Source organism: Erpetoichthys calabaricus, chromosome 3, assembly GCF_900747795.2.
Source record: "Erpetoichthys calabaricus chromosome 3, fErpCal1.3, whole genome shotgun sequence".
NCBI lineage: Eukaryota > Metazoa > Chordata > Cladistia > Polypteriformes > Polypteridae > Erpetoichthys > Erpetoichthys calabaricus.
The window spans coordinates 168751327-168775992 of NC_041396.2; the positions used below are offsets into that span (position 1 = coordinate 168751327).

Consider the following 24666-nt stretch of genomic DNA (forward strand, 5'->3'; position numbering starts at 1 on the left):
GTAAAGAAACAGAAAAGCCAAGCAAAATGACACCTTTTATTGGCTAACTAAAAAGATTACAATATGCAAGCTTTCGAGGCAACTCAGGCCCGTTCTTCAGGCAAGATGTAGGCTAACACGGTACAACACCCTAGTGTAAAGAAACAGCAAAGGCAAAAATGTAAAAAATGGTAGAATGCAATTTAAACCTGCGTGTATCATGCTAAACTGCTTTTATTTTCAATAGGCTGAAATAAAACAACATTAAAATTCACAATACCTTTCTCACTTCCCATTTGTCATTTCTGTTTAAAATGTTTTCAAAAAGAAAATATGCATAAATTAAAACCACACAAAATTTGGATAATTTTACTGCAAAAGGAGGAGGTATAGCTTCTATGGCATGTAGATTCTAAATATTTATTTTATTGCCAGTGTAAACTCACTTTAACACGTTATTTTAAATGGTGGGTTCAATAAATTACTTCTTGCTTATTTCATCACAACATTTAAAACAGGATCATCTATCAAGTGTACTACTGGTTATATTTAATATTAAGTCTTCACACAAGTATCTCATTTAAGCAAATAACTGCTTGCTTAAGATATATGCAATTTGTGGTCAATAAAAATGAAAAATTAGCGTTACACATTTTTCCAAATCCTTCACCAAACTGTATTTGTCCTGTTTATTGAAATAGTATATGTCTTTATCTTACTACCCTACGCCTCCATTTATATTTGTATCCTTACAGACAAGGGATGTTTACAGAACAAACAATATAGGTATGAGACTGAAAAGTAAAGGTCTATATGGGGCCATGTAATTATTTTATGCGTGTACTAGTATTGTAGTGTTTAATAGCGATGCTCAGTGAATGTTCACTTGTATATATCATAACATTCTCAGACTCGTTTAATCCTTAATTCTAAATCCATTACATACTGTATGTGTGTGTGTATATACTTTATCATAAGCCTATTAAAAGTGCTGTATATGCCTATTTTGCATAAATATTATCTTGTATTTTCCAATTGATGAAAGAAAATGTTATGAGGTTATTATCCATCTAATACTACTAAACCGATTTATAAGATGCTTTAATTGTCAAAATGCACATAAATAATTTGTTTTAGGAAGTAAGTTACATAATGGTTCCATTTGAAATGATTTCTTGAGTTTGATCAGATTAAGCATGGATGGATCACACTGTTGTCAAAGTATAAATCTATTGTGGTACTCTGTTTTTCATTTCAGTTTATCAACAGTGTAAAATAAAACTGTTGTACAGACGTATCTGCATACTAGTGTTATTATGAGAATATGATTCTAAGTTAATTATAACTATTTTACATAAAAATATGCTTTTTTATTATTTGGAATTCTATTGTTTTTTGCATTATTAAGTGGAGTCATAGAAAAATTAATGTAAAAACATTTTAGATATGGCATTCCATCTATAAAGCAGCAAAATAGTGTAATTGTTTTCCAGTAGATGTTAAAAGCAGGTCGTATTCTTATTCCAGTATATGTTAATAATTTCCAAAGAATGTACCTGTATTGTCACAGAAAAGGTATTTACAGTGATCAGCTATATTTTTTTGCATAAATGAATGAAATAGATAATGTCTATTATGTTTTCTTTTTTCAGGATATAAATTATATTCGTTCACATTATAATATTGAGGATTTCATCTACTTTAGCTATCATACTCAAGAGGAGCATGGAAGGCTTCTGCATTTTGCATTGAACCCTATTTTTCATCATCATCGTAAGCATTTCCTTAAAGAGATTCTGAGGCTTTCATACAAATCATGTATCTACCATACAGTAAACCATCAACAAGAACAGGATAAGGTAAAGTATCATGTATTCTTTTAAAGTGCATCTACATTTTGTTGCTTGTGTTTTATATTCTGTGTTCTGTTTTTAAAAACAAAGTGCAATACTGTGCAATGGACAGTGCTTCTTTTTGCCATTTTTTTTTACCTACTGTGTTGCCTAAGGCAAGTGGGGACAGTGGTTAACTCTTCTGCCTTATTGATCTAAGGTCCAGGGTTTAATTGCTGCCTGTTTAGGTTTTGCACATTCTCACCACATCTCTTTGTGTTATCTTACCATATCCTAGATATGGCCATTCTGGATTAGTTTCCAGTTTGCCACAGCTGAGTGATTGTGGAAGAGTGAATGAGCGTTCCATGAGGTGGGCAGGCAAACTGTGCACTGCTCCCCTGAGCCCAGTACTGCTGGGATACATACCAGCATAGATTTTGAATTGGATTAACTGGTTAGAAAATGGATGATTGATAAATGGCATAACATTTAAAAATTTATATTCACCTTTACATAAAGATCAAATAATTAATTTTATACTAACATTTATATGACTACAATATAACAACAACAACAACAATATTTATTTATATAGCACATTTTCATACAAAAAGTAGCTCAAAGTGCTTTACATAATGAAGAAAAGAAAAATAAAAGACAAAATAAGAAATTAAAATAAGGCAACATTCGTTAACATAGAAAAGGAGTAAGGTCCGATGGCCAGGGTGGACAGAAAAGAAAGCTGGAGAAAAAAATAAAATCTGTAGGTGTTCCATGCCACGAGACCGTCCAGTCCCCTCTGGGCATCCTACCTAACATAAATGAAATAGTCCTCTTTGTAGTTAGGGTTCTCACTGAGTCACTTGATGCTGGTAGTCATACAGACTTCTGGCTTTTAATCCATCCATCAATGTTGGAACATCACGGTGCTTTGAGTAGATGGTGGTGGCGCAAGCCACCACAAAAAGGACACCGGAAAAGGAAACAGAAGAGAGAGTAGGGGTTAGTACAGATTTTAGAGCCACCATGAATAGTTATTATAATGAATTGGATATACAGAGTATCAGGATTAAATTACAGTGAAGTTATGAGAAGGCCATGTTAAAGTAATGTGTTTTCAGCAGTTTTTTAAAGTGCTCCACTGTATTAGCCTGGCGAATTCCTACTGGCAGGCTATTCCAGATTTTAGGTGCATAACAGCAGAAGGCCGCCTCACCACTTCTTTTAAGTTTTGCTCTTGGAATTCTAAGTAACAACAATAATAATAATTATTATTAATAATTAATTAATAGTAATAACAGAACTAGTGAACACAACTTGCTGAGTCAGCATGCTTTAGGCTACCAAAGGACTTAGAGCCATGAAAAATATTATTCATTATTTAACATTAATGTATGTACAGTATGTATGTATGTATGTACAGTATGTATGTATGTATGTATGTATGTATGTATGTATGTATGTATGTATGTATGTATGTATATATGTATTTACTTTTAACTAGTCATTTATTTTAAAATTTTCACACCTTATTTTTTTGGGTAAGCTGTCCCTATAAATAGATTTTTTTTCTTCACGAACAAGTCTGCTTTAGAACACAGTGTGTAACTGACACTTGAGACTCACCACATTTTTTCTCTCCCCACATGCTCCTTCTCTTGAAGAAATTGTCGATATTATAGTATCAGTATACTAATAAACAAATAAGAATGTCATCTAGAATTTTGACATAAACTCTAGTAAACCTATGTTTAATGCTTCTTTCTTCCTTAATTTTCCAAAATTGTACACTGTAACTTTAGTTTTCAATGCCCAATGAACTCTGTTTAGTTTCAGTGACATTAAGATCTAAAACTTGGGAATGTCTTGTAGTAAAAGATAAGCCTTCTTTTTCTGAGGCGTTTTAATAATTCTTTCTATCTTTCAGTAATTTTTAAATGTTTAGAGAGGCCATTTTGAAAAAGGTCAGATAAAGATTGCACAGAATTATATATCCTTCCAGCATTTAACTTGAAACAAATCTCTTCTGTTCTTATATGTTTATGAAGAGTGTTTGTTAATAGGATCAGATGAATAATTTTAGGTATAAAAGTTCACATATACATATAATTTTATTCATAAAACAATTTTATGAATGTGTTGACTGTTTTAAATTCTGCTTGTTTTCCTAATAAGGCATAATTTGTCTCTAGTAAAACAGTTGCATTCTTTAAATGCTGTCGTTGTGTTTTAAAAACTTAAACTGTTTTCTTGTCAGATTTCATTAGTTAGTTCTTAAAATCAAAGGGTTGCCATCTAACTAGAGTAATCTGCTTCCCTGTTTTATTTGTTTTTAATTTTACACATCTTTATCTGTTGCACTGTATAATCATTTCCTTTACTGCTTCCACCTACCTAATTTTATTCAGCCTTTTATTATCATTCTATTTATGATAATTGCAATTCAATTTCTTTTAAATAATCTACTATATAGATAACCATTTTCTCATGCAATGGTGCTGCCAGTAGTCTAATACATTATAGAGGATAATGAATTTGTTTGAAAAGATTTTTTTAATTAAATTCTGGCTCTAAGTGTAACATTTTCTCATTTAGCTTCCTGGTGTTAGTTATTTACTAACTTCAACAAAAAAAGAATGAAAAAAAGAATGGAAGTCTTTATTAAGAATTCAACTTATGAAGGCATAGTGGCACAAGTTCAGGAACTTCAGTTCATAAACCATTTTTTTTTTTGTTTGTTTTTTTTTTTACTTTTTGTATAGTGTTTGCATTTGCTCCTTTTATCTGAAACACTTTTCTCTATGAGCTTTGAATTCCTCCCACATCCCGTAAATTTACATGTGGAGTTGATTGGCAACTATTACTGAGTCTTGTATGACTGAATGAATTAATAGGGGTTAGTATGTGTAGTAGTAGAACTAGGGATGGCCCAGTATTTTAGAAACCAACCTTGTATCCGATGCTTCATTGACCTTGCACTGGAATAAGAATATTCAGGAAATATCACTTGCAGAAATTCTCAGATGATTTTGCATTTATGGTATGTATTGAGGCGGCACGGTGGCGCAGTGGGTAGCGCTGCTGCCTCGCAGTTGGGAGATCTGGGGACCTGGGTTCGATTCCCGGGTCCTCCCTGCGTGGAGTTTGCATGTTCTCCCCGTGTCTGCGTGGGTTTCCTCCGGGTGCTCCGGTTTCCTCCCACAGTCCAAAGACATGCAGGTTAGGTGGATTGGTGATTCTAAATTGGCCCTAGTGTGTGCTTGGTGTGTGGGTGTGTTTGTGTGTGTCCTGTGGTGGGTTGGCACCCTGCCCAGGATTGTTTCCTGCCTTGTGCCCTGTGTTGGCTGGGATTGGCTCCAGCAGACCCCCGTGACCCTGTGTTCGGATTCAGCGGGTTGGAAAATGGATGGATGGATGGATGGTATGTATTGATAAAGGGGATGAAACAGAGTATAGAGATCAGGTGGGAAAGTTTGTTTCTTAGTGCAAAACCAAGGAACTGCTTATTGACTTTTGTCCCACCAAACAGCCTCTATGTCCAGACACTATTCAAGGAGTGGATGTAGAGGTGGTCCACTCCTACAAGTACTTGGGAGTCCACATTATTGACAAGTTGGACTGGTCTCAGAACACAGAGGAACTATATTATAAAGGGCACAGCAGGCTCTTTTTCCTTAGGAGACTGTGTTCCTTTAATGTGGGAAGTGACATCCTTCAAACCTTTTATAGCTCTGTGATGGCCAATGTGATTTTCTACACTGTGATGTGCTGGGCTGGTAACATCACTTGGAGAGATACCCACTGAATCGTCAACCTAATTAAAAGGGAATGTTCAGTTATAGGACACACTCTGCACCCCCTGAAGGTAGTAGTGAAGGTTATTATTAAAACAAAACTGAGTGCCATTATGAACATTGCTGCACATCCTCCCTCTGATACACTAACACTGAGTACTTTCAGCCAATCAATTATTGAACAGAAGTGTTTCAAGAAATGCTATTGGGACTTCTTTATACTAACAGTCAAATCAAAACTTTTCTTTCTTTTGAATTTCTTGCTTTATAAAAATATGTGTGTATATTTATTTATTTCCGTATTTACTTATCTACCTATTTATGTATTTATTTATTTAAAGAGCTTCTATAAAAAGCCAAATTACCCCCTGGGGACAAACAAAAGTTCCATCTCTCTATCTATATGTCTCTCTATCTGTCTATCTAGGTGGACAAGCACATTTACTGTATTGCATAATCAGTTGTTACATACGAATACCAAAATAATTAGGCTAACTACCTGATGATTAAAAAAATCTTAATATTTTGCTGATATGAATTATGTCAGATATATCAGATACAGAAGATTTTAAGATCCAAGAAAAAATAAAAGGCTCATTCTGGATGAATTTAAAAATTTGTATATGTATATATCTGGCTGTCAGAAGGTACAGTTTAACCAACTGCAACATACCTACACCATTACATAATCAAGGAATTGATAAAATAGGCACACCCTGAATGTATCATCCATCTATCCATTCATTTTCTGAAGTGAGGTTTTTCATTGTGGGTAAATAGTAAGTGAGGAATGATCCTTCCTATGTAGCACTGAGATCAAGGCAGTTTAACAACAGTAGATAACAGGGAATGCTAATCCACTATGAGGTACCATCTTCCACACATCAAAAATCACTTATAAGAGATCTATTTTTAGTCATCATTAAACCTAATCTGGACATTTTTGGGATGTGGACAAAAGCAGCAGAAGAAAATTCATACAGACATAGTGATAGAATGAAAAAAAATACTTAGTTACTTTTTTTGTGAATACAGGTGTTCTTTTTGTTATGGATTAGCACACTTAACATAAAAAAATATCAAAAATATGCTTTTGAATTTGCAATGCACCTCTCATCATTCTACTTTAATATTATTTTGATTAAGACATATTATGTTAATGCTGTTACAGCCTCAATTTTCAAACCTTATTTTTCATATTATACAGCCATCTGCTTGAGTCATTTGGTGCACATAATATTTCCATAGTCTTTATAAAGAAGAGCATATGTATAAATAACAACACAACACCAGACGGCTCAGATGTATCTAATGAAATGCCAAAATGAAACATTTGCCATGGCAGGCTTCTTCAGATTACAAGGCACTCTTTTTCTGAGAAAAATATTATGATTCACAATTTTTAGCCAAATGGTTTGACATTTTCTGGTTTGAAACATAATTTGCATGTACAGGTGGTTTCAGTGCTATTTGTACTGTGTGTAGTAATATTGGAATTGCTTTTTTTGATTTGGGTAGTTTATTATGCCCTTTTCCTTATTAAATTACACTGCACTGCTGTGTCTCTAAAAAGTCAATTATGTATTTATATTAAACTGCATAACCTAGGAGGTTTTTTTTTTGTAATTTGTTCTTATTTACAAATGCTTTGGCTTGTGCACTGTTGTGCTGAATGATGCAATGAAATACCTTCTCACACACTAAAGCTGCCCTTGCTTTTGTTAATTGCTTAGAATAAACATTAGTCAGATTCAGATATAAAACACAGATTATAATTACTGAAACTTACATGAAAAAAAGGCATCAGGGGAATTATGGGCTGCCAGCACTGGTTACAGCAGTATTACAAAATGAATTTTAATGGGGGCTGAATCTAGCTGATTCATGATTAGCAAAGAAAAGATATTCTCCAGGGGGAAATCCTTGTTCTGCAAAAATCCTATAAACCCAACCACTTGTTTTTCATCCATTCCCACAGAGATGGTAATGTAATTACTCTCATAATTATCTTCATTAGTGGCAGCCGCTGTAGACAGTTCATTCCATGGCTCTAAATGCCTGTTTATCAGCCCATTTTCCCTTCATTTTAACCAATGTTTTTCCATAAATCTGTATTTGCCCATTTAGGCAGCTGCACTACGTCACTATAAGGGCCCTTGGACCTCACATTTTACCCATTTCCTATCATTCTCAGAATGCCTATGCCCATTCGCTGACATCTGCCCTTAATTGTATGGTTCCTGTGTGTGCAAGACGACAGATTGTCTATCCTCTTGAAGAACTTGGCATCAATGCTCCATCCAGGCAGGTCTCCAAGGATCAGGTGGGTAGCATGAACAGCAGATTGCAGCTGGCATGGTACAAGCTGTGTGCCAAGCTTTGCAGATGGGCAAATACCACTGTCCCCATTTAGCATGAGATGATTCTTAATTAAGGTTTATCACAAGAAAATGTGCTTGTATTCTAAAAGCTTGTTTTTTTCTCTTGTTATTCGTACCACTGCAGCTTTCATTGCAAAGGCAGTTGTTATTAAGGAAATTAGAATAGTAGAAGTAGAAATTTAATCTGTTTTTTTTATATATATAATTCAAGCCCAAATGATAAATAAATATATTCTGTATTTTCTTGAGAGGGGTTTTCTTTATGATGTTTTATTGCTTTATGTTTATAAATGAGTATATACTATTATACTATACTAAAAACAATTGCTAATATTAATCTAATAAGAATTTCCATGTGGAACAGTGTGCATGCTTAAAATACAGTTGTGGATTGAATGTGGAGCTGATTAGCAATGTTAAATCACACATTCATACAGTATGTACATTAAAAACAGACATGAATCATTGGCCTTTAATGGTCTTTAGTTAGCAACATTTCATGATGTTGCATTCAAAAAATATAAAAAATATGTCCTTTATATTTAACAATACCGCACATAGAGAGATATCTTGTAATAAAGCTGCCAAAAGGTTACAATTTAAATGCAAGTACACGCTGTGTAAAAAATGTATGTTCAAGTAAAATGGCTAGAGTAGGCAGTATAATGACATAATAGGAAATACTGGCATTTATGATTTGTTCATAACAGGATACTGCATCAAATGACTGTAAGATACATTGCATATTTTTAGAAGCTTTAGTAAACAACTCATATACTTGGTGACTCACGTTCAAAGATTAATTATTCTCTGACTCAAAGAAAAATGCAATTTTATTTGATCTTTTCAAAATGTGATTGAATGCAGTTTATTAGCTGTTTTTTTTTTAAAGCAAGCACATATTGAATGTTTCCCTTCATAGAATATTTACTCATCATTCATTCCTTTTCCAAACCCACTGAATCCCATTTGGGGTCATGGTGTAATGGGAGCTGATTCATTATCCCTGAACCAGATTAAAATATAAGTCTGAATTGAAAAATGATGACTTTAGGAAGTTTAGAATTAATATGAGGATTACCACAATAAGGATCATCAGAATTTGAGCAACACGGTGGTGTATTAATCAGTCATACTTTAAGTAAATTGGCAAAAATGGAGATTGGCACCCCATTCAGGGATAGTTCCTGCCTTGTGTCTAATGCTTGCTGGGCCATAAACATTTGCACAACAAAACTACTGATTATGTTTTGTAGTCACTGTATACCAGGAAAATTTCTAAAGATTAAAATCTGTAATACACTTTGTACCTTTATGTATAAACATGGTCAGAGTGACCAGCAGGACCCTGGTAAATACAGGGTAATGTGTATCACCAGGACATTAATGGAAGAAATTATAAAAGATGTCAGAAAAGCAACTATCCAATATAGTATAGTGACATTAGCAGAATAGACACAACATGATAGTCTGCATGGATGTAAGCAGGGCACTAATGTTACTTAGTTTAAAAGGAAGCAAGAAAAGTGTTTGATTATAATGGAGCATGCAGTATCATTTATCTTGAGTTTGGTTAATTTTTTGCGTGGTAAGTAATTAAATACAGTAGGCAGGGATTCAGAACAAAACTTTTCAAAATTTGTTTAGACCCAAAGTTTATTTATATAAAAAAGGGTTTGTAAAATGTGCTATTTGCAATAAATTAGATGGATTAGCAAAAACCTTATAAGTCAGTAGAAGCACAAAATAATGATCTGGGTAAAGTCTGAATATATGGCAACTAAGCAAATAAGTAAATGTATGAATAAATAAATCTCAAGACTTGTGTTTTTGAATAAAGGTACCTAATACAATGAAACAGTAGAGGGACCGGGACTGAAAATCACCCTGGTGACTCTTAGGCAGTTTTAAAATCTTATGGAATTTTGGGGTAGACAGCATGCCATGTGGTTCCATCTGAAAAACAGTGGACAGTTTTGATAATCTTGTTATGAGAAGGATGTAACAAAACTAATGAAATTTTGAAGAGCTGATAAGCCATTTTTTTCTTATATGCATTTGTGTGATTATCATGATTTTTATTATTTAATATTGAAAACCATCCAGTGAAAGTCACTCTATGTTTTAAATTACTATACATAACACTCCACATTGTAAATCATTTGTATTGTTCAGCTGACTTTTCTATTGTCACATGTTAGTATGTTTGCTTGGAGGCAGAGAATGACAGTCCTTTTTTCACCTTTTATCAAGAATCTGATTATTCTTGTGTAATTGAACTCTCCTTTCTTAGGTCTGCATTACTATATAGATAATGGATGCATTCAGTTGACAGTCTTTAGTACTTTGTACTGTACACAAAGGCTATGATTGGGTGGCCACTGCTACAAATTTCTACCTCTCTCTCCTCCCTGCCCAGTCTTGGGTTCTCTTCTCCTCTTCTGTGGCAATGTCTCTCTGTACATCAAGTAACCAGGCACCCTGGTCAGCCGCCATTTTTTCCCAGGTGTCCAGTAGATTTCAAGTTGTACATTCTTTTAGCGCAGCAACAGGCATCCTACTATTCGAGAACATGAAGCAAGTTCTCCATACAAAAGTATTTTGAGGATACTGCCACCTTGCATATAATAAACATGATCAAGTCAACATAATTTTCACTGTATGTGGAGGGCTAACATGCTTGGCATGGTGGCCTGCTCCAGGACATCTTTGTTTGGCTTATGTTCCTTCCAAGAGACGCCCAGGATCCACCGCTGACAGTGGAGGTGGATGGTGAAAAAGCAGTGCACTTAGCATGTGTAAGTGGACTAGATCTCACTGCTGTAGAGGAGGCTGCTTGCCACACAGGCTCTGTATGTTAAGATCTTGGTGACCTATTGAGCTGTGGGTCTGGGGCCTGGTTGCTGAAGACTGTTGAACCCACATCTGCCACCTGCTGTTGAAGAGCCTGCTGTCAGACCTGGTGTGCAGATACAGTCTATTGTCTGATAACCTAAAGGCATAAGACAGCACAAAGGACAAAGAAATCCTACAAAGTGTTGGGGTGAGGACACAGCCCTGGTTCACATCACTGAGGACTGGAAACTGGTCTGACGTTGAGACCTCCCACATTACTGTTCCTTGGATGCCATCAATTTGGTCAGCTTCCGGTCTCCTCCAGCTGTTTGAATAGGCCCCATCTACTGAGCAGGTCAAAAGCACTGGTCAGATTGGTGAAGGCAACAGACAGAGGCTGCTTCTGTTCTCTGTTTTTTCCTGTAACTGTTTTAGTGAGAATATTTTATCAATAGTGAATCTCTCTGCCCAAAAGCTGAACTAGGACTCAGGGTACACCTGCTCAGCTTCAGTTTGCAACCTTTTAAAGACCACTTGGGCAAACTCCTTGCTGATGATGGTGATCAGGGCTATGCTCCTGTAATTGTTACAATTGCTGTATTCTCTTATTTTTGTTGAGTGTGATGATATTTGCATAATACATGTAGGGTACTGATATCTCTTCCCACCATTGGCTTAGTAGTGCATGAAGATGACTGTGGAGCACCAGCTTCCCACACTGGTCCACTTCAGCTGGGATGCTGTCTTTTCCTGTTGACTTGCCATGTCAAAGCAAGTCTATGGCCTTGCTTAGAAAATCCTATGTTAGAGGTAGGACAAGCTCTTCCGTGATGAGCCGGGAGGGGATTCAATTTAGTGCAGCTCACTTACCACATTAACTGAGGAGTAACGATCTTGGTAATACTTGGCCCATCATACCATCTATGTGACAGAGTTGTTGATAATTCGTCATCCTTTGATCTCAACAGGGTGCTTTTGCTGATGATGGAGCCAAAAGCCTTCTTCATCCCTTTGTTCATACCTTGTACATTTCCATTGCCAGCCCAAGCTTGGATGCTTTTGCATAGATTCTCCCAGTAATCATTGATTCAGCATCTAGCTGTTCTTTGAGCATTATTCCATGCTCATCTCAATGCAGCAAGCTTATTTGCTGAGGGACCTTTCTTATAACTGATTAGGTTCTCTCTTCACCTTGATGATGGGTTCAGTATTAGAGGGATGGGATTTTAACCAAACTTGGTTTCTTCTCTTCTTTTTCCCAAAAAGTGAAATGGCAGAGTTGTAGGTATAGTCCCAGATAAACTGCTCTCCTTCAAGGAAATGTGTATTTTCTTTGAACGCCTGTTACAGAGACCCTACACATTCTACCAGTGTTATCTTCTCATGCTAAGACAATGTGTCTTCTTTCACCTAGGGTAAAAACCATTGGCTTGTCACACCTGGTGTGGCCCACCTGTTGAAGCAGTTTGCTAGGATGTGGCCACGATGACTGCTTGGAGCCACATGTGAGACCTGGGTGACAAATGGGGGCCAAAGGTGGATGTGTACCCTACCCCTACAAGCGAAGGACACAACAAGTCCCTCCTTAAACATCCCATACACCCCACAATTGAACTATATACATGTCATATTTAAATATAGTGATAAAGTTGCAGGAGTATCATTTTTCAGTCATAATATATCTTTCTTAACCTGGTTGACTAGCACTGAACGCAAAACAGGAAATAATTTATCATTCCATTACAGGGCCTGCACATGCACGCACTCACATTCACACTGACATAGTTTACAATTTAGAATTAATAATTAACTTATCCTGTGCTTCTTTGGGGATGTGGGAAGAAAAGCAGAATAGCCATAGAAAAGAACATGCCATAACAAGGAGAACAAGTGAACACCACAAGTCCATGGAAGCAGCACTGCTAACCATTGTACCACCATGCCACCCAAAAAAACTTTATTTGATATATTTACATTTAAAATATGAACTTGAAGGATAATATTAAGGTTTTGGTTAATCAGTGCAGATATCTTGATAGCAAATTAAAATTAAATATAATTAGCCAGATGTGTATGAGAACTGTTTTCCAGGAAAACAGCAGCCACATTAATATAGCAGTTCAGTTAAAAAAGGAATAGAAGATCTAAAACATAACAGGGAAAAGATGCTCTTACAAAGTTTAAAGTTAGGATTGTTTAAACCTCACAGATTTAGGGAAAGATTTACAAAGAACTGAAACCACAGAAGAATATGAAAATGTAGTGGGAAGAACATATAACCGATCAAATTCTAATAAATGTCTGCATATAAAGTATAATTAAAAAGTAGGAACATACTGTAAGCAGGAACACAAAAATAAGAGGAACTGAATTAATCAAAGATCTTTACAAATATCAGTAAATACAAACCACAATTTCATAGACTCTAAGCAAAATTGAAATATTTCATTTGGAAAAACAATAATGTATTTGTAATAAGCAAAAATAACATATTATTCAAAAAGGAGATTATATAAGAATATCATAAGTTTGACAAATAAGAGTATCCGACCTAGTCAAACTCAAGTATTTACAATACACTGTAAAATTAAGAAAACAACCACTACATGCACACATGTAGACAATGAATGAAAAAAATGAAGGATTCACAGTGAAAAATATATAATAGTGAAATCAGCATACATATTGTAAATATGGAGCAGTCTATCACAGTTGGGGAATATGTTTCAAATTGATCAGTACAATGGGCATGGAAGACCTCTCTTAATGAAACATTTTAACAATAAGAATGAAATGAAACAACAATATAATGAAAAATTGCAATGATGATATAATGTGATGGTGAAAATTCATAAAAAAGTGTATTTGTATTAATTAAATAGCCTATAATGGTATTATTCATATAAGGTCTATTTATCCTTGGTTGCCTTGAAGAAGAGATCTTTTCTCAAAATGTATTGTATTTGATCTCTTCAAAATAAATGGCTCTTCTCAATTTTTCCATCTAGTACACCTCCAATACTAGTTATAGAGGATAATGGAGGTGTCATATTCTGTGATTCAGCAGAAAAGAGTCAAACTTCCTAAGATGAGTTGGTGAATGATTTTTTCTAGTAACAGCATGCAGATACTGAATTGACACTGACCAGTGGATCATTTATTATTGCACAAGAGAAATCACAGGGAAAACGAATACCGTTGGAAAAATCTGGTGGTTTGTCCTGTAGATACTAAATACACTCAGAGGAAAGAATATATTCATATAATGAAGGTAGATGTAAAAATCAGTTAAAGTTGGTAAAAAGGTGACTTCCTCAATACAAGGACAGTCTCTGTCGATGTAATGGCAGTCTATATATAAAATCCAAAGTCTGTCTGTCTGTCTGTATGTCTGACCGCTTTTCACATGAGAACTACTTAAAGGATTTAGATCGGGTGTTTTTCTATAATTTGCTTGAATATTCCTGTTGATTTTGCAACCGCTCTCATCGCGCTATCATAGCTCGCTTGCGGTACCGATTTATTTGTGAGAATCCAAGAAAGACGCAGCATGGCCAAGGGGAGGGGGGTGGGGCTCTCATAACTCACGCCCCAGCCTTGGGGTGTACCTTACATCCGCTTAGCTAGCGAACAAGAGAACTACTTAACAAATTTAGATCGGGTTTAATTCTAGAATTTGCTTGAACATTCCGATTGATTTTGCGACTTCTCTCATCGCGCTAAGAATCATAGTTTGCTTGCAGGAGCAATATATTTGCGCTAATCTGAGACAGAGGCTGCGGGTTGAGGGGAGGGGGAAACGATGCCAGGAGTGGGGAGTCAATCTACCTCTGTGGTTTAGAGCATAACTTGCCTCCGCTTAGCTAGCGATACCTTTTTGTTTATTGATTTTTGAAGTTTGTCCTGTTTCACTACTACGCGGGTGGAGCCATGGGAAACAGCTAGTATTTTATATATTTAATAAGCATTTCCTTCTACCCTTTAGCTGTCTGGACTCTAAACTCTGTGCTGCCTTCATATCTGCTTCTAGTAGCTTATTTGTATGTAGTACATTTGTTATATTTGTTACTACTGTTGTTTTTTATTATTAGTTGTTAATATTTATGTATTTATTTATTACTATCTGTTTTAGATTATTACTGTCTATTCACTTACCTAATATTTATTTATTTATTTATATAGTATACCTGTCGTACACTTGTCCTATGTTTATGCATTTGCGGTTATGGGGAATGCTATTTCATGACACTGTAAGCTGCAATACTGTGTGTTGATGGTTGGACAATAAAGGCACTTGACTTGAATTATTTGAGTTTTTTACACATACAGCTTTTGCTATTCTCACATGATGAAATGGAAACATAATATCATACCATATCATTGTTTAAGCCCACTTAACACTAAGTTGGGTCGTGGGTAGCTGGAGCCTGTCCCAGCAAACATGGGGACAGGGCTCTAGTCCATAGCAAAGGGATGAAGTGGAAATAATGTTTGAAAATATTGCAATTAAATTGTAAAACAAAATATGGTAAATTTCACATTGCTAACAGTAGATTGTGCTAATCAGAATTTTTATAAGCATTTCCCATACTTCAGCTAAGATCATCATTCAAGATAAAGAATGAAAATGGGAATTTTCTAGAGTAAAGATGATTAAAATCCACAACTACTTACCGGTACATGGGTGAGGCTTTATTCTCCACAAAGAAAGCTGATATCTGCTCATCTTTACTTAGCACACTGACACACTTAAAAAGAGAGGGATAAGAAATGCCAAATATGGTAATATATTTATTTAACAGAATAAATATTTAAAAAGTGCAATCAAAATACTCAATATACATTTCAGGTTTACATTACTGCTAAGTAGATCAAGCCATTTACTTTGCTATTTTCTTCACTTACTATACTTGCTTTCTTTTAAAGATGTTCTCACGTCTCTCTTGTATGCCCATACTGAAATTGGTGAACTGTATACTGTGCAGTTACCATCTGATTTCCTCAAAATTACATTATTGATTATTTAAATGTTATAACACTAAGCTGTCATTGGGTCTGAATTCACATTCTGGCACTACATTTCAATTGCACCAATTTTCTTAGCAAATTATGTTACAGTGATAATTTTCTGTCATTTTTTTGTCTGACTTGATTTTAGTGTGTTTGGTATTGTTATGGACACTTTCTGAAAAGAGTTGATACTGTGCTTCATGCTGTTCACCAGTGTCTAGAGTAGTCATGTATGCATTTAGAACTCTGCAAGCTTTTAATGTGGTGATTTATCTACAGATGCCAAGTTAGGGCACATCATTGGTAATGTCACCTGAGGACATTGAGTGTTTTGGGTCTTCCAAATACCAGACACCCCCACCTAGGTGACCCAGCTCAGCTTGATCAAACCTCAGCTTGTCATCAAATCTGCTCTCTTAATCCAGAGGCTTTTTCTACAGCCTCTGTGCTGTTATAGATGGCTCTTCTTCTTTCCCTGTGATACCAAGTGTAGATTTGGAAGTCCCTTCCAAATGCGCTTTCCATGGCACAGTAAGCCCCAGCATGGCTACATACTTGGTTGTCCCTGATACCTGAGAAGACCAGTCTTAGAGAGTTCTTGTCAATGTATTGTGGGATCTCAAGTTGCCTGCCTAAGTCTACAATCAGATGCCAGGCCTGTGCTATGTTGAGCAGTCCTGATGGTGTTTTTGCTTCAGGCTTTTCCCCAGGTCTGATGAAGCAGATATGTGATCCTCGTGATACAGACCTCCGGCACTACTAGTGGTCTCTGCGATGAACAATAGGGCATTCTGGTCGCTTGTGGTATCAGCCTTCTACCAAAGCCTTTTGGCCTTCCTCTCCACATTGTGTTCCCATCTGGCCCAGACACCTTGCTGTCTCATCCCTACTGCTTTGCTAGATCGCTCCTTCTTGAGTGCTGCTCTTAGCTACTCTTGGATCAGTCCCTGCTGTTCCTTTCCTTGTGCCTTGTCAATCTAGGTGATTGTCTTTTAATGATGGAGCAACCAGTGTAGGTTTAACCAAAAGCTGTGTTTTTACCAAAGTTTTCTCATTCTTCAGTGGACTCAAAACGCATTTTGTTCTTATATTTCTTTATATCTATTCTCTGGCATTGAGACTTTTGGTTTCTTTACAAATAGAAAGAAGAACATGCTTTGTGGTATTACTGCACCTTCCCAGTAGTCTCACATGAGCTCTCTAAGGGTTTCATCCTAGGAAAATACTTTTTAATATACACTACTAGTCAAAAGTTTTAGAAACTGCAATTTTTTCATTTTTTCTTCAAATCTAATCAGCTGAAATGCAATAAATAACCTAAAATGGTTATTTGTGCTTCAGGTTTGACAGGTCAAGTGGTAATAAGAAAGCCATTCCTTAAAGAACAAAATAGGTACAAAGTTTTCAGTTCATTTCCTCCTTCTAACTCACTTTGTGACTGAGCAAATCACTTAATCTGCTTGGAGTCCAATTGTAAAACAAAAGTATATGCAAACAGTTGTACTGTGTCCTGATTTGTAAGTCATTTTGGAGAAAGACACCAGCCAATTATGTGTAAAATATATTACAAGGTCAAAAAGGAAGTTTAAAGAAGCCTGTATAGCTCCATAATCCTAATACTCTGTTCCAATGAATATAACATATCTTCTGTCCAACAAGTACACAGATAAGAGCACTAACCAAATGAAATGCCAAACATGGGAGATTCACACTAGCTTCATCTCTTTACTATGCTTGAGGATGTTTTTTCATACATCACCATCTATCGGTGTATAAAGCTTATTGTACCATTTATAATTTCAAGAAACATCTTTTAGAGAGAGGGACAGGCTTCCGACATTGCAACCCTGAATTAAGTGGGTTTGAGAATGTTATACTATGTTACATAATTTTAATGATGTCCCCTGAAGGAACCATCAGTTATGGAAGGGTGAGTTCCTGGAGTGAAAAATGTGGCTGTAAAGAAATTTAGTTAGCAATACACTATACCACTAAAATTGTAAATGAAGCAATATTTAATAGCAAGAAGACATTGCAACTGTTGTCCCATTTAGCGTTGCTTCCTGCTTTTTACTCATTGCTGCTTTAATTGATTTATTAAATGATATGTTGATTTTCTAAACAGTAACAGATTTACACAGACCAATGTATCCATTACAGATTGCCAAGCAACTAATGTAAATTGGAAGAATTAAATCAATATATGTGCAGCAACAATTCCTACACCGAGAAGTGAATTGATGATTATAGATGTCACTAACAAACATGACATATAAAATATAGATTGATTGAATAATTAGACAATAGGGGATCATTGATTGTAAACAATTAACAGACATAGTCAAAATAAAGTAACCTATTTGTTTATCAGTTTTCTGTTTATCCAGTTCAGGGCAGCGTAAGTCTTTAGGATATTGAAGAAAAAGCTGAATATCTGTATATTTTGTACAAGTGAATTGAGTCAGATTTTGGAACACATCCCAATTGTAACCTGCCTTGGAAGGGATGGCAGATAGAGACATAGGAAATTATTCTATGAATTATTCAAGGTACATAAATGTAGTGGAAGGAAAGTGGGGAATGCAAAAAAAAACAAAAAAACTACACATTCCCCAGCCCTGCAACTATTGGCAGCAGGAGTCTGCTATTGAGGCACTTGGAGGGTTTTATGGCCCTTTGGTTAAAAATAAGCCAGCAATCAGGAAAAGATAACTGGGGCCACCTGAAGGAGCTCTGGGCAGACTACCCTCCAGTGGTTTTGTAGGACTAGGCCTGACCCAAAGGTATTTCCTTGGAGATCAGACATGACCTTGAAAGCTGTCCAAGGATGTGGTATTAAAGAGCCCATTCACCATTGCTTTAGTGTAGGTTAGAATTGGATAGAGAGAGAATGAGAGCTCATTTAGCATGAGAAAGGAGAAAAGAGGTGCAAGATGGGAGGAAGGATTAAAGTGTAGACAGGGGGAGTTGAGAAAGGTATATTTATTTGGCTTTAGCGCCTTGTTTGTTGAGGTTTTATTTCTAAATTTCTGTTATCTTTTTTATTGCCTTTAGTTTTTATAAAATCTTTGTTTTCCATTATTTGGCATTTTTGGGTTTGGGGACCAGAAGAGCACCCCCTACAGTCCAATATATATATATATATATATATATATATATGGTTGAAATAGTTTACTGTCAAATAAATGCAAAGAGTACACGACACGTGTTTCGCCCTCATTCTGGGCTCATCAGGTGTACACACTCCACTGCACTCCCTCTCGGGAATCGAACCTCGGACGTCAGCGCCAGAGGCGATGCCCCTAACGTTGTGCCACGGCGTGTGGTTCGTTTATTTGACAGCATGTAGATCGGGGTTATTACATTCACGGCATTCGTAGTCTGTGTCACAATCTGATTGTATGGGAGGTTACCTACCAGGTAACGCTTGTGGTTGGTCAGCAATCTGCTAACATCTGCCACGGTGCACGCCTGATGAGCCCAGAATTAGGGCGAAACACGTGTCGCGTACCCTTTGCATTATTCGACAGTAAACTATTTCAACCATTCTATGATCTGCTTCTCGCAACTGAAAGAGGGCACCGTGGCAGATGTTAGCCGACTTGCTGACCAACCACAAGCGTTACCTGGTAGGTAACCACCCATACAATCAGATTGTGATTCAGACTACGAATGCCGTGAATGTAATTACCCCGATCTACATGCTGTCAAATAAACGAGCCACACGCCGTGGCGCAACGTTAGGGGCTTCGCCTCTAGCTCTGACTCCTCACTCCCTCATACATATCCTGGACAATCCTCACATACTTCTCTGGTTCTTCTTTCTCTCTTGTGCACCTCCAGACTTCTCCACATGGTACTCTATCAAAAACCTTCTCCAAATCAATAAACATCATATGCAGTCCTTTCTGTTTTTCTTGATGTTTCTCTATGAGCTGTCTCAATGCAAGACTACATCAGTTATTCGACTCACTAGAACAAAACCAAACTGATCCTCCCCTATGGTGGTCTCTTCCCTAAATCTTCTCTTTATAACCCTTCCTCAAATTTTCATTGTGTTTGACATCAGTTGTATCCCTGTATAGATTCCACAATCCTAACCATCACCCATCTCCTTATCAATGGGTACACTCACACTGTTCCTCCACACCTCTGGTATTCTGTCCTGTTCATAAATTTTTCAACAACACATCTACTCCCTCTTCTCCTAAACTCTTCCACACTTCTCCTGGTTTTTCATCTTGTTCTGTTGTCTTTCTATTTTTCATTCTTTTCAGTGCCTCATTTACTTCTTCCCTTCTTATTTTTGGTACAGTTCTTCATTTGAGACTCCATCCCCAAATACTATCCTTGGATTTTCTTCATTCAATAGCTTTTTATAGTACTTCTTACATCTATTTTTGATCCTATATTGCTTACTCAAGACCCCACCTTTCTCATCTTTCTTCTGTTTTATTTTACTAAAATCCTTCCTTCTTATTGCTAGCCTTCACTATTCTAAAAAATCATTCTTTTTCCATCTTTTTTCTCCAATTTTTCACACATCTCCTCCAAAGTTTGTGCCTTGGCTCTTGCCATTGCCTTCCTGCTTCCTTGGTTGTCTGCCTATACATTTTTTTATCTTCCTCCCTCCCTGACTAGTGCCATTTCTTCTTTATCTCCTTCTTAGCCTTAATAATAATAATAACAATAATCTTCTTATATAATACGCTACCGTGGCTGTTCATTTGTCTGTCCAGGATTTTAAATCACCTGTAGCTTGCAAACAGTTTCACCTATTGACTTGAAATTTGGTACACATATACTACGTGACGTCTACTATCCGCTTTCGGGTGATGATTTGTATTACTCTTTTTATTTTTATTTTATTTTATTGTTGATTCAACTCTTGGCAACACGCAGCAGGGTGGCCATGCGGCGCATACGTATGGGCGCCGTTCTCATTCCCCACCACCTTCACTAATCATTCTTGAGGCAGATTGAAGACTTAAGTGCCAGCTTAAGTGAAAAATTAAAGAAAACGTACTAAGTAATTTCAACACAAAAACTAACTTAATCAGTTTTAACGCGAAAAGAAGCCAACGAAAGAAGAGAAGCAGCTGGCCGCTAGGATGGAGAAAAGAAGAGCTGCTCAGGAAGCAGCAAGCACATCAACCTCTGAGCAAATGAATGCTAAACAGAGGTGGAGAAAGAGTATGAAAACTAGGAATGCTCAAGTCAAGTGTATTCACTGCACGTTATCGTGCAGTACGCCATTACTGGTAATAATATATTTATATAGCACCTTTATCACATCCTGCACATCTCCATTCCACTACAATGTCTGTCTGTCCCCAGGTATGTTCTTTCCTGTTGTCCAACATCTCTTTACCTCCTTTTAATACTTCTTTGCTTTTGTTCTCCTAATATTCCTACACAGTCTCAAATGACTGCACTTAATTTTAAAGTTTTCACCCTAAACATGTTCTTAAGCTCTTCCTCTTTTACTCTCCACCATTTTATGCTTGGTGTTGCTTGCTCTGGTTTTATTCTTGTGACGATCCTTATCTTCCAGACCATTACCACCACTTTATGCTGCACTCTTACATTTTCACCATTTATGACCTTACTATTCTTTATCTCTTTAAAATGAGATTTTCTACACATTAGAAAATCTGTTTGGCTTTCTCTTCCTCCACTACTGAAAGTCATAAGCTGACTTACTTTCTTTTCAAAAAAATCTGTTAACTATTACCAAATCAGATGTCACAGCAAAATCGGCTATTTTCTCCCCTTCCCTATGTCCCTGCTTTACTCCTCACCCTCCATTTACCCTTTCTATCATCTCTCTAGTCTTACCCACATGCCCATTTAGATCACCACCAACAATCACTTTATCTTCCTCTTGTTGTGCTCTAACCTGTTCATTCATTTGTGCCCAAACAATGTTTGTCTCCTCTTCATCGCAGCCCACTTGAGTAGCAAATGCACAAATTATATTAACTATATTGTCATTAAGGCCCAGCTTGACACTCATTACCCTATCACTCCTCATATTGACACTGGCAAGACTATCTTTTAGTCCTTTGGATAGTTATATAGCTATACCATTTCTCCCTTGCCCATTTGCTCCTCAGTACAACAACGTAAAGCCTCCTCACAATTCTCTTGACGTATTCTCCTTCCAGCTAATTCCTTGTACACACAACACTCCCACTTTCTTCCTTTCCATAAAACCTGCCAATTTTCTTCCTTTCCCAGTCATTTCCCCAACATTCAGCATCCCACTCTTCCCTTTAACTCACACTTTTCTTTCCACTCCCCAATCTTCTTCTGAACTAACATCTTTTGCTGGGAATGCCCTTGGCCTGGTAGATCTTGCTCACTTCTCACAGAAGCAGCCTCTGCACATCTTCTGTAGGATATGCCCTAGCATTTTCCAAAGTTAATCGGACTGATTCCATTATTAAGGATTTAGCTAAAGTTTTACAGCTGTATGCCATTCCTGACATTAATCCTCTTAATTAATAGGCTTGGGAATGGCACTAAGTTGAGTAGGTAGGTATGCACCTCTGGTAGATAGATTTGGCATAACATTAGAGTACCTTGCTTTAATATTATTTTTAACATCCTCAACATTTTTTTTAAGACTATACATACATTTTTTGGATGTGTTACTTAATAGTATGCCAGCTCTTATCTTAATGAATAAAGCAAATGTTCCTTCAAGTTTTATTTAATCATTTCACCTACATTATAGCTGCAGACTAAGTAAATCACACAGTCATTATTTTAAAAGAGAAAGAAAATAGGCAACCCTAATTATTGTACCTCTGATTGCTCATGGCAATTTTGAAAACTGTCCAGTAAAATGGTTCAGTCTAACTAAATACCAATTATACAGTTAATCAAGTGAAAAGAAACAAGCAACTAAGCCATCCATCGAGCAATTATTCAATTTAAGCATAGATGCCAGAGATATACTTTTGCCCTTTTTGTTTCTAGAAAGCTAGATGTAGATGTTCGGAAGGTATATACATGGTCTTATAGACTCACTGTATTTCACTGGCTCATAAGGAACCTGTGCTAATACAGAAGCATAAGCCTAAGCAACTCCCTGAATTAAGACAACTATTTGGATTTTAAAAACATGTCTAATCATTCCTATACAGTATATGACAACAATCATTATTAATAGACATACAACATTTAGAATGCTATGACATGTGTAGTGAATAACTGTTGTGGAACACAGCCCTGGACACAGGCAGACAGACAGACAGACACTGGGACGTCTATAAAAGGCACACGTTTATTCATATTACAGTTCACAGCACACAGTGCTCCTGCACTAATCACCCTCTTTCAAGTCCTTCCAAAGGTCCTTCACCGCCTCCACTCCTCTCCACCAAGCTCTGTCCTTTTTCTCCCGACTGCAGCTGCCGAATGGAGGGAAGTGGACCCTTTTAAGTCCACCTGGACGTGCTCCAGGTGCCTCCTAACGAGCTTCCTGCTGCACTTCCTGGTGTGGCGGACGTGCCGCACGAGCACCCAGAAGCACTCTGGGTGTTCCTGGTTTTCCTTCCGCCAGCACCTCCGGGAGTGGCGGAAGTGCTGATGTCCAGGGCTTCACAGGCATCTGGGCGCCCCCTGGCGGTGACCACGGGCCCCTATAGGGTTGAGCTTCCAAGCTCTGTTCCCAGGGCCCCCCATACAAACCAGGGCGGCTGCCCTCTCATGGTCTGGAGGAGGCGTAGGCCCTCTCCCGGGCCTCTCCCGGTCCTTTCAGGCGTCCCAGCTGGGTACCACCTCCAGCCGCCCACCACACTGTCCAAAACCATGCACAAATCTAAACCATATAGGCTGGCCTGGTCATATAGTATTTATAGTGTCTCTAATAAACAATTTCCTAAGGAATTGTATGTTCCCATCATTTTTCTTCCACAATTTTCCCTGGCAAAGATAAACAAATTCAATCTGTTACCTTCCACATGATGAGCTGTACAAGTCATGATGATACTCTTCCCCCTTAGAATGTAATACTAACTCAATCAATTGAAACCACTGCATTATACATTTCAGATGACTGCCAGAGAAACAGGTGGCAGACAGTGGCTCGGGATACCTATATATCTCAGCAGTGAACAGATCATCCAGGCTGGCAAGTGGCAGTAAACTGTGCCCAGACGAGAAAGGATGGACTCTACCTTACATTAACAGATCCTGGAAACTTCCCAGAAGATCTATAGGAATAATAGGAAGTTAGTGGGTAGACTTTGTGTTTCACAAATAGTGTATGCTTATTAGTTCAATTGAAGCAATACCTGTAAGTATAATTTTAAATTAATTGGATAAATATGTATTAAAGTTATGTTGTTTACTGTAAATCAGTAATTATTTGCAACTTACTGCTTTTCAGTTTCACTTTGACTTCATAAAATCAAAATAAGATTGGAGCAAGAAGCTCCTGACTCTATGAATCCTTTGTGAAGTAGAATTTGGCTGCTGTTTAGTTTCTGGTTCAAACACCAAAGATGAAAACAATACATTGAGGTTGCTATATAATTCAAAGAGATATCATGACAATCAATACAGTATCACAATAAAAAATATAGTCAAAAGATAGACAACTTAGGACATGTGGTCTGAGCTGCAATATTTCCAGCTTGAAAACATAGAAAAGGACAAGTAAGATAAATTCCAAAGCTGCTGGTCTAACATGTTACATTATATTATTCTGATGAGCTTTTTGCCATTGAAGAATGCTTCTTTTACCTGACTGGAATTACTCTCATAAAAAGCACCTGGGGATTTGAAATGCTTTTTCTAAAGGTGCTTAATATATAAAGGAAT

At 36.8% G+C, this 24666-nt stretch overlaps 1 protein-coding gene across 1 annotated transcript in view; it reads left to right on the forward strand.

Annotated features, from left to right (window-relative positions):
• The window catches only part of cfap61 (cilia and flagella associated protein 61), a 208715-nt gene that overhangs the window by 51621 nt on the left and 132428 nt on the right, over nucleotides 1-24666 (forward strand). The window contains exons 14-15 of the mRNA XM_051925561.1: nucleotides 1632-1838; nucleotides 7803-7931. Coding sequence (XP_051781521.1) covers nucleotides 1632-1838; nucleotides 7803-7931 — 336 coding nt within the window. The remainder of the gene's footprint in view (nucleotides 1-1631; nucleotides 1839-7802; nucleotides 7932-24666) is intronic.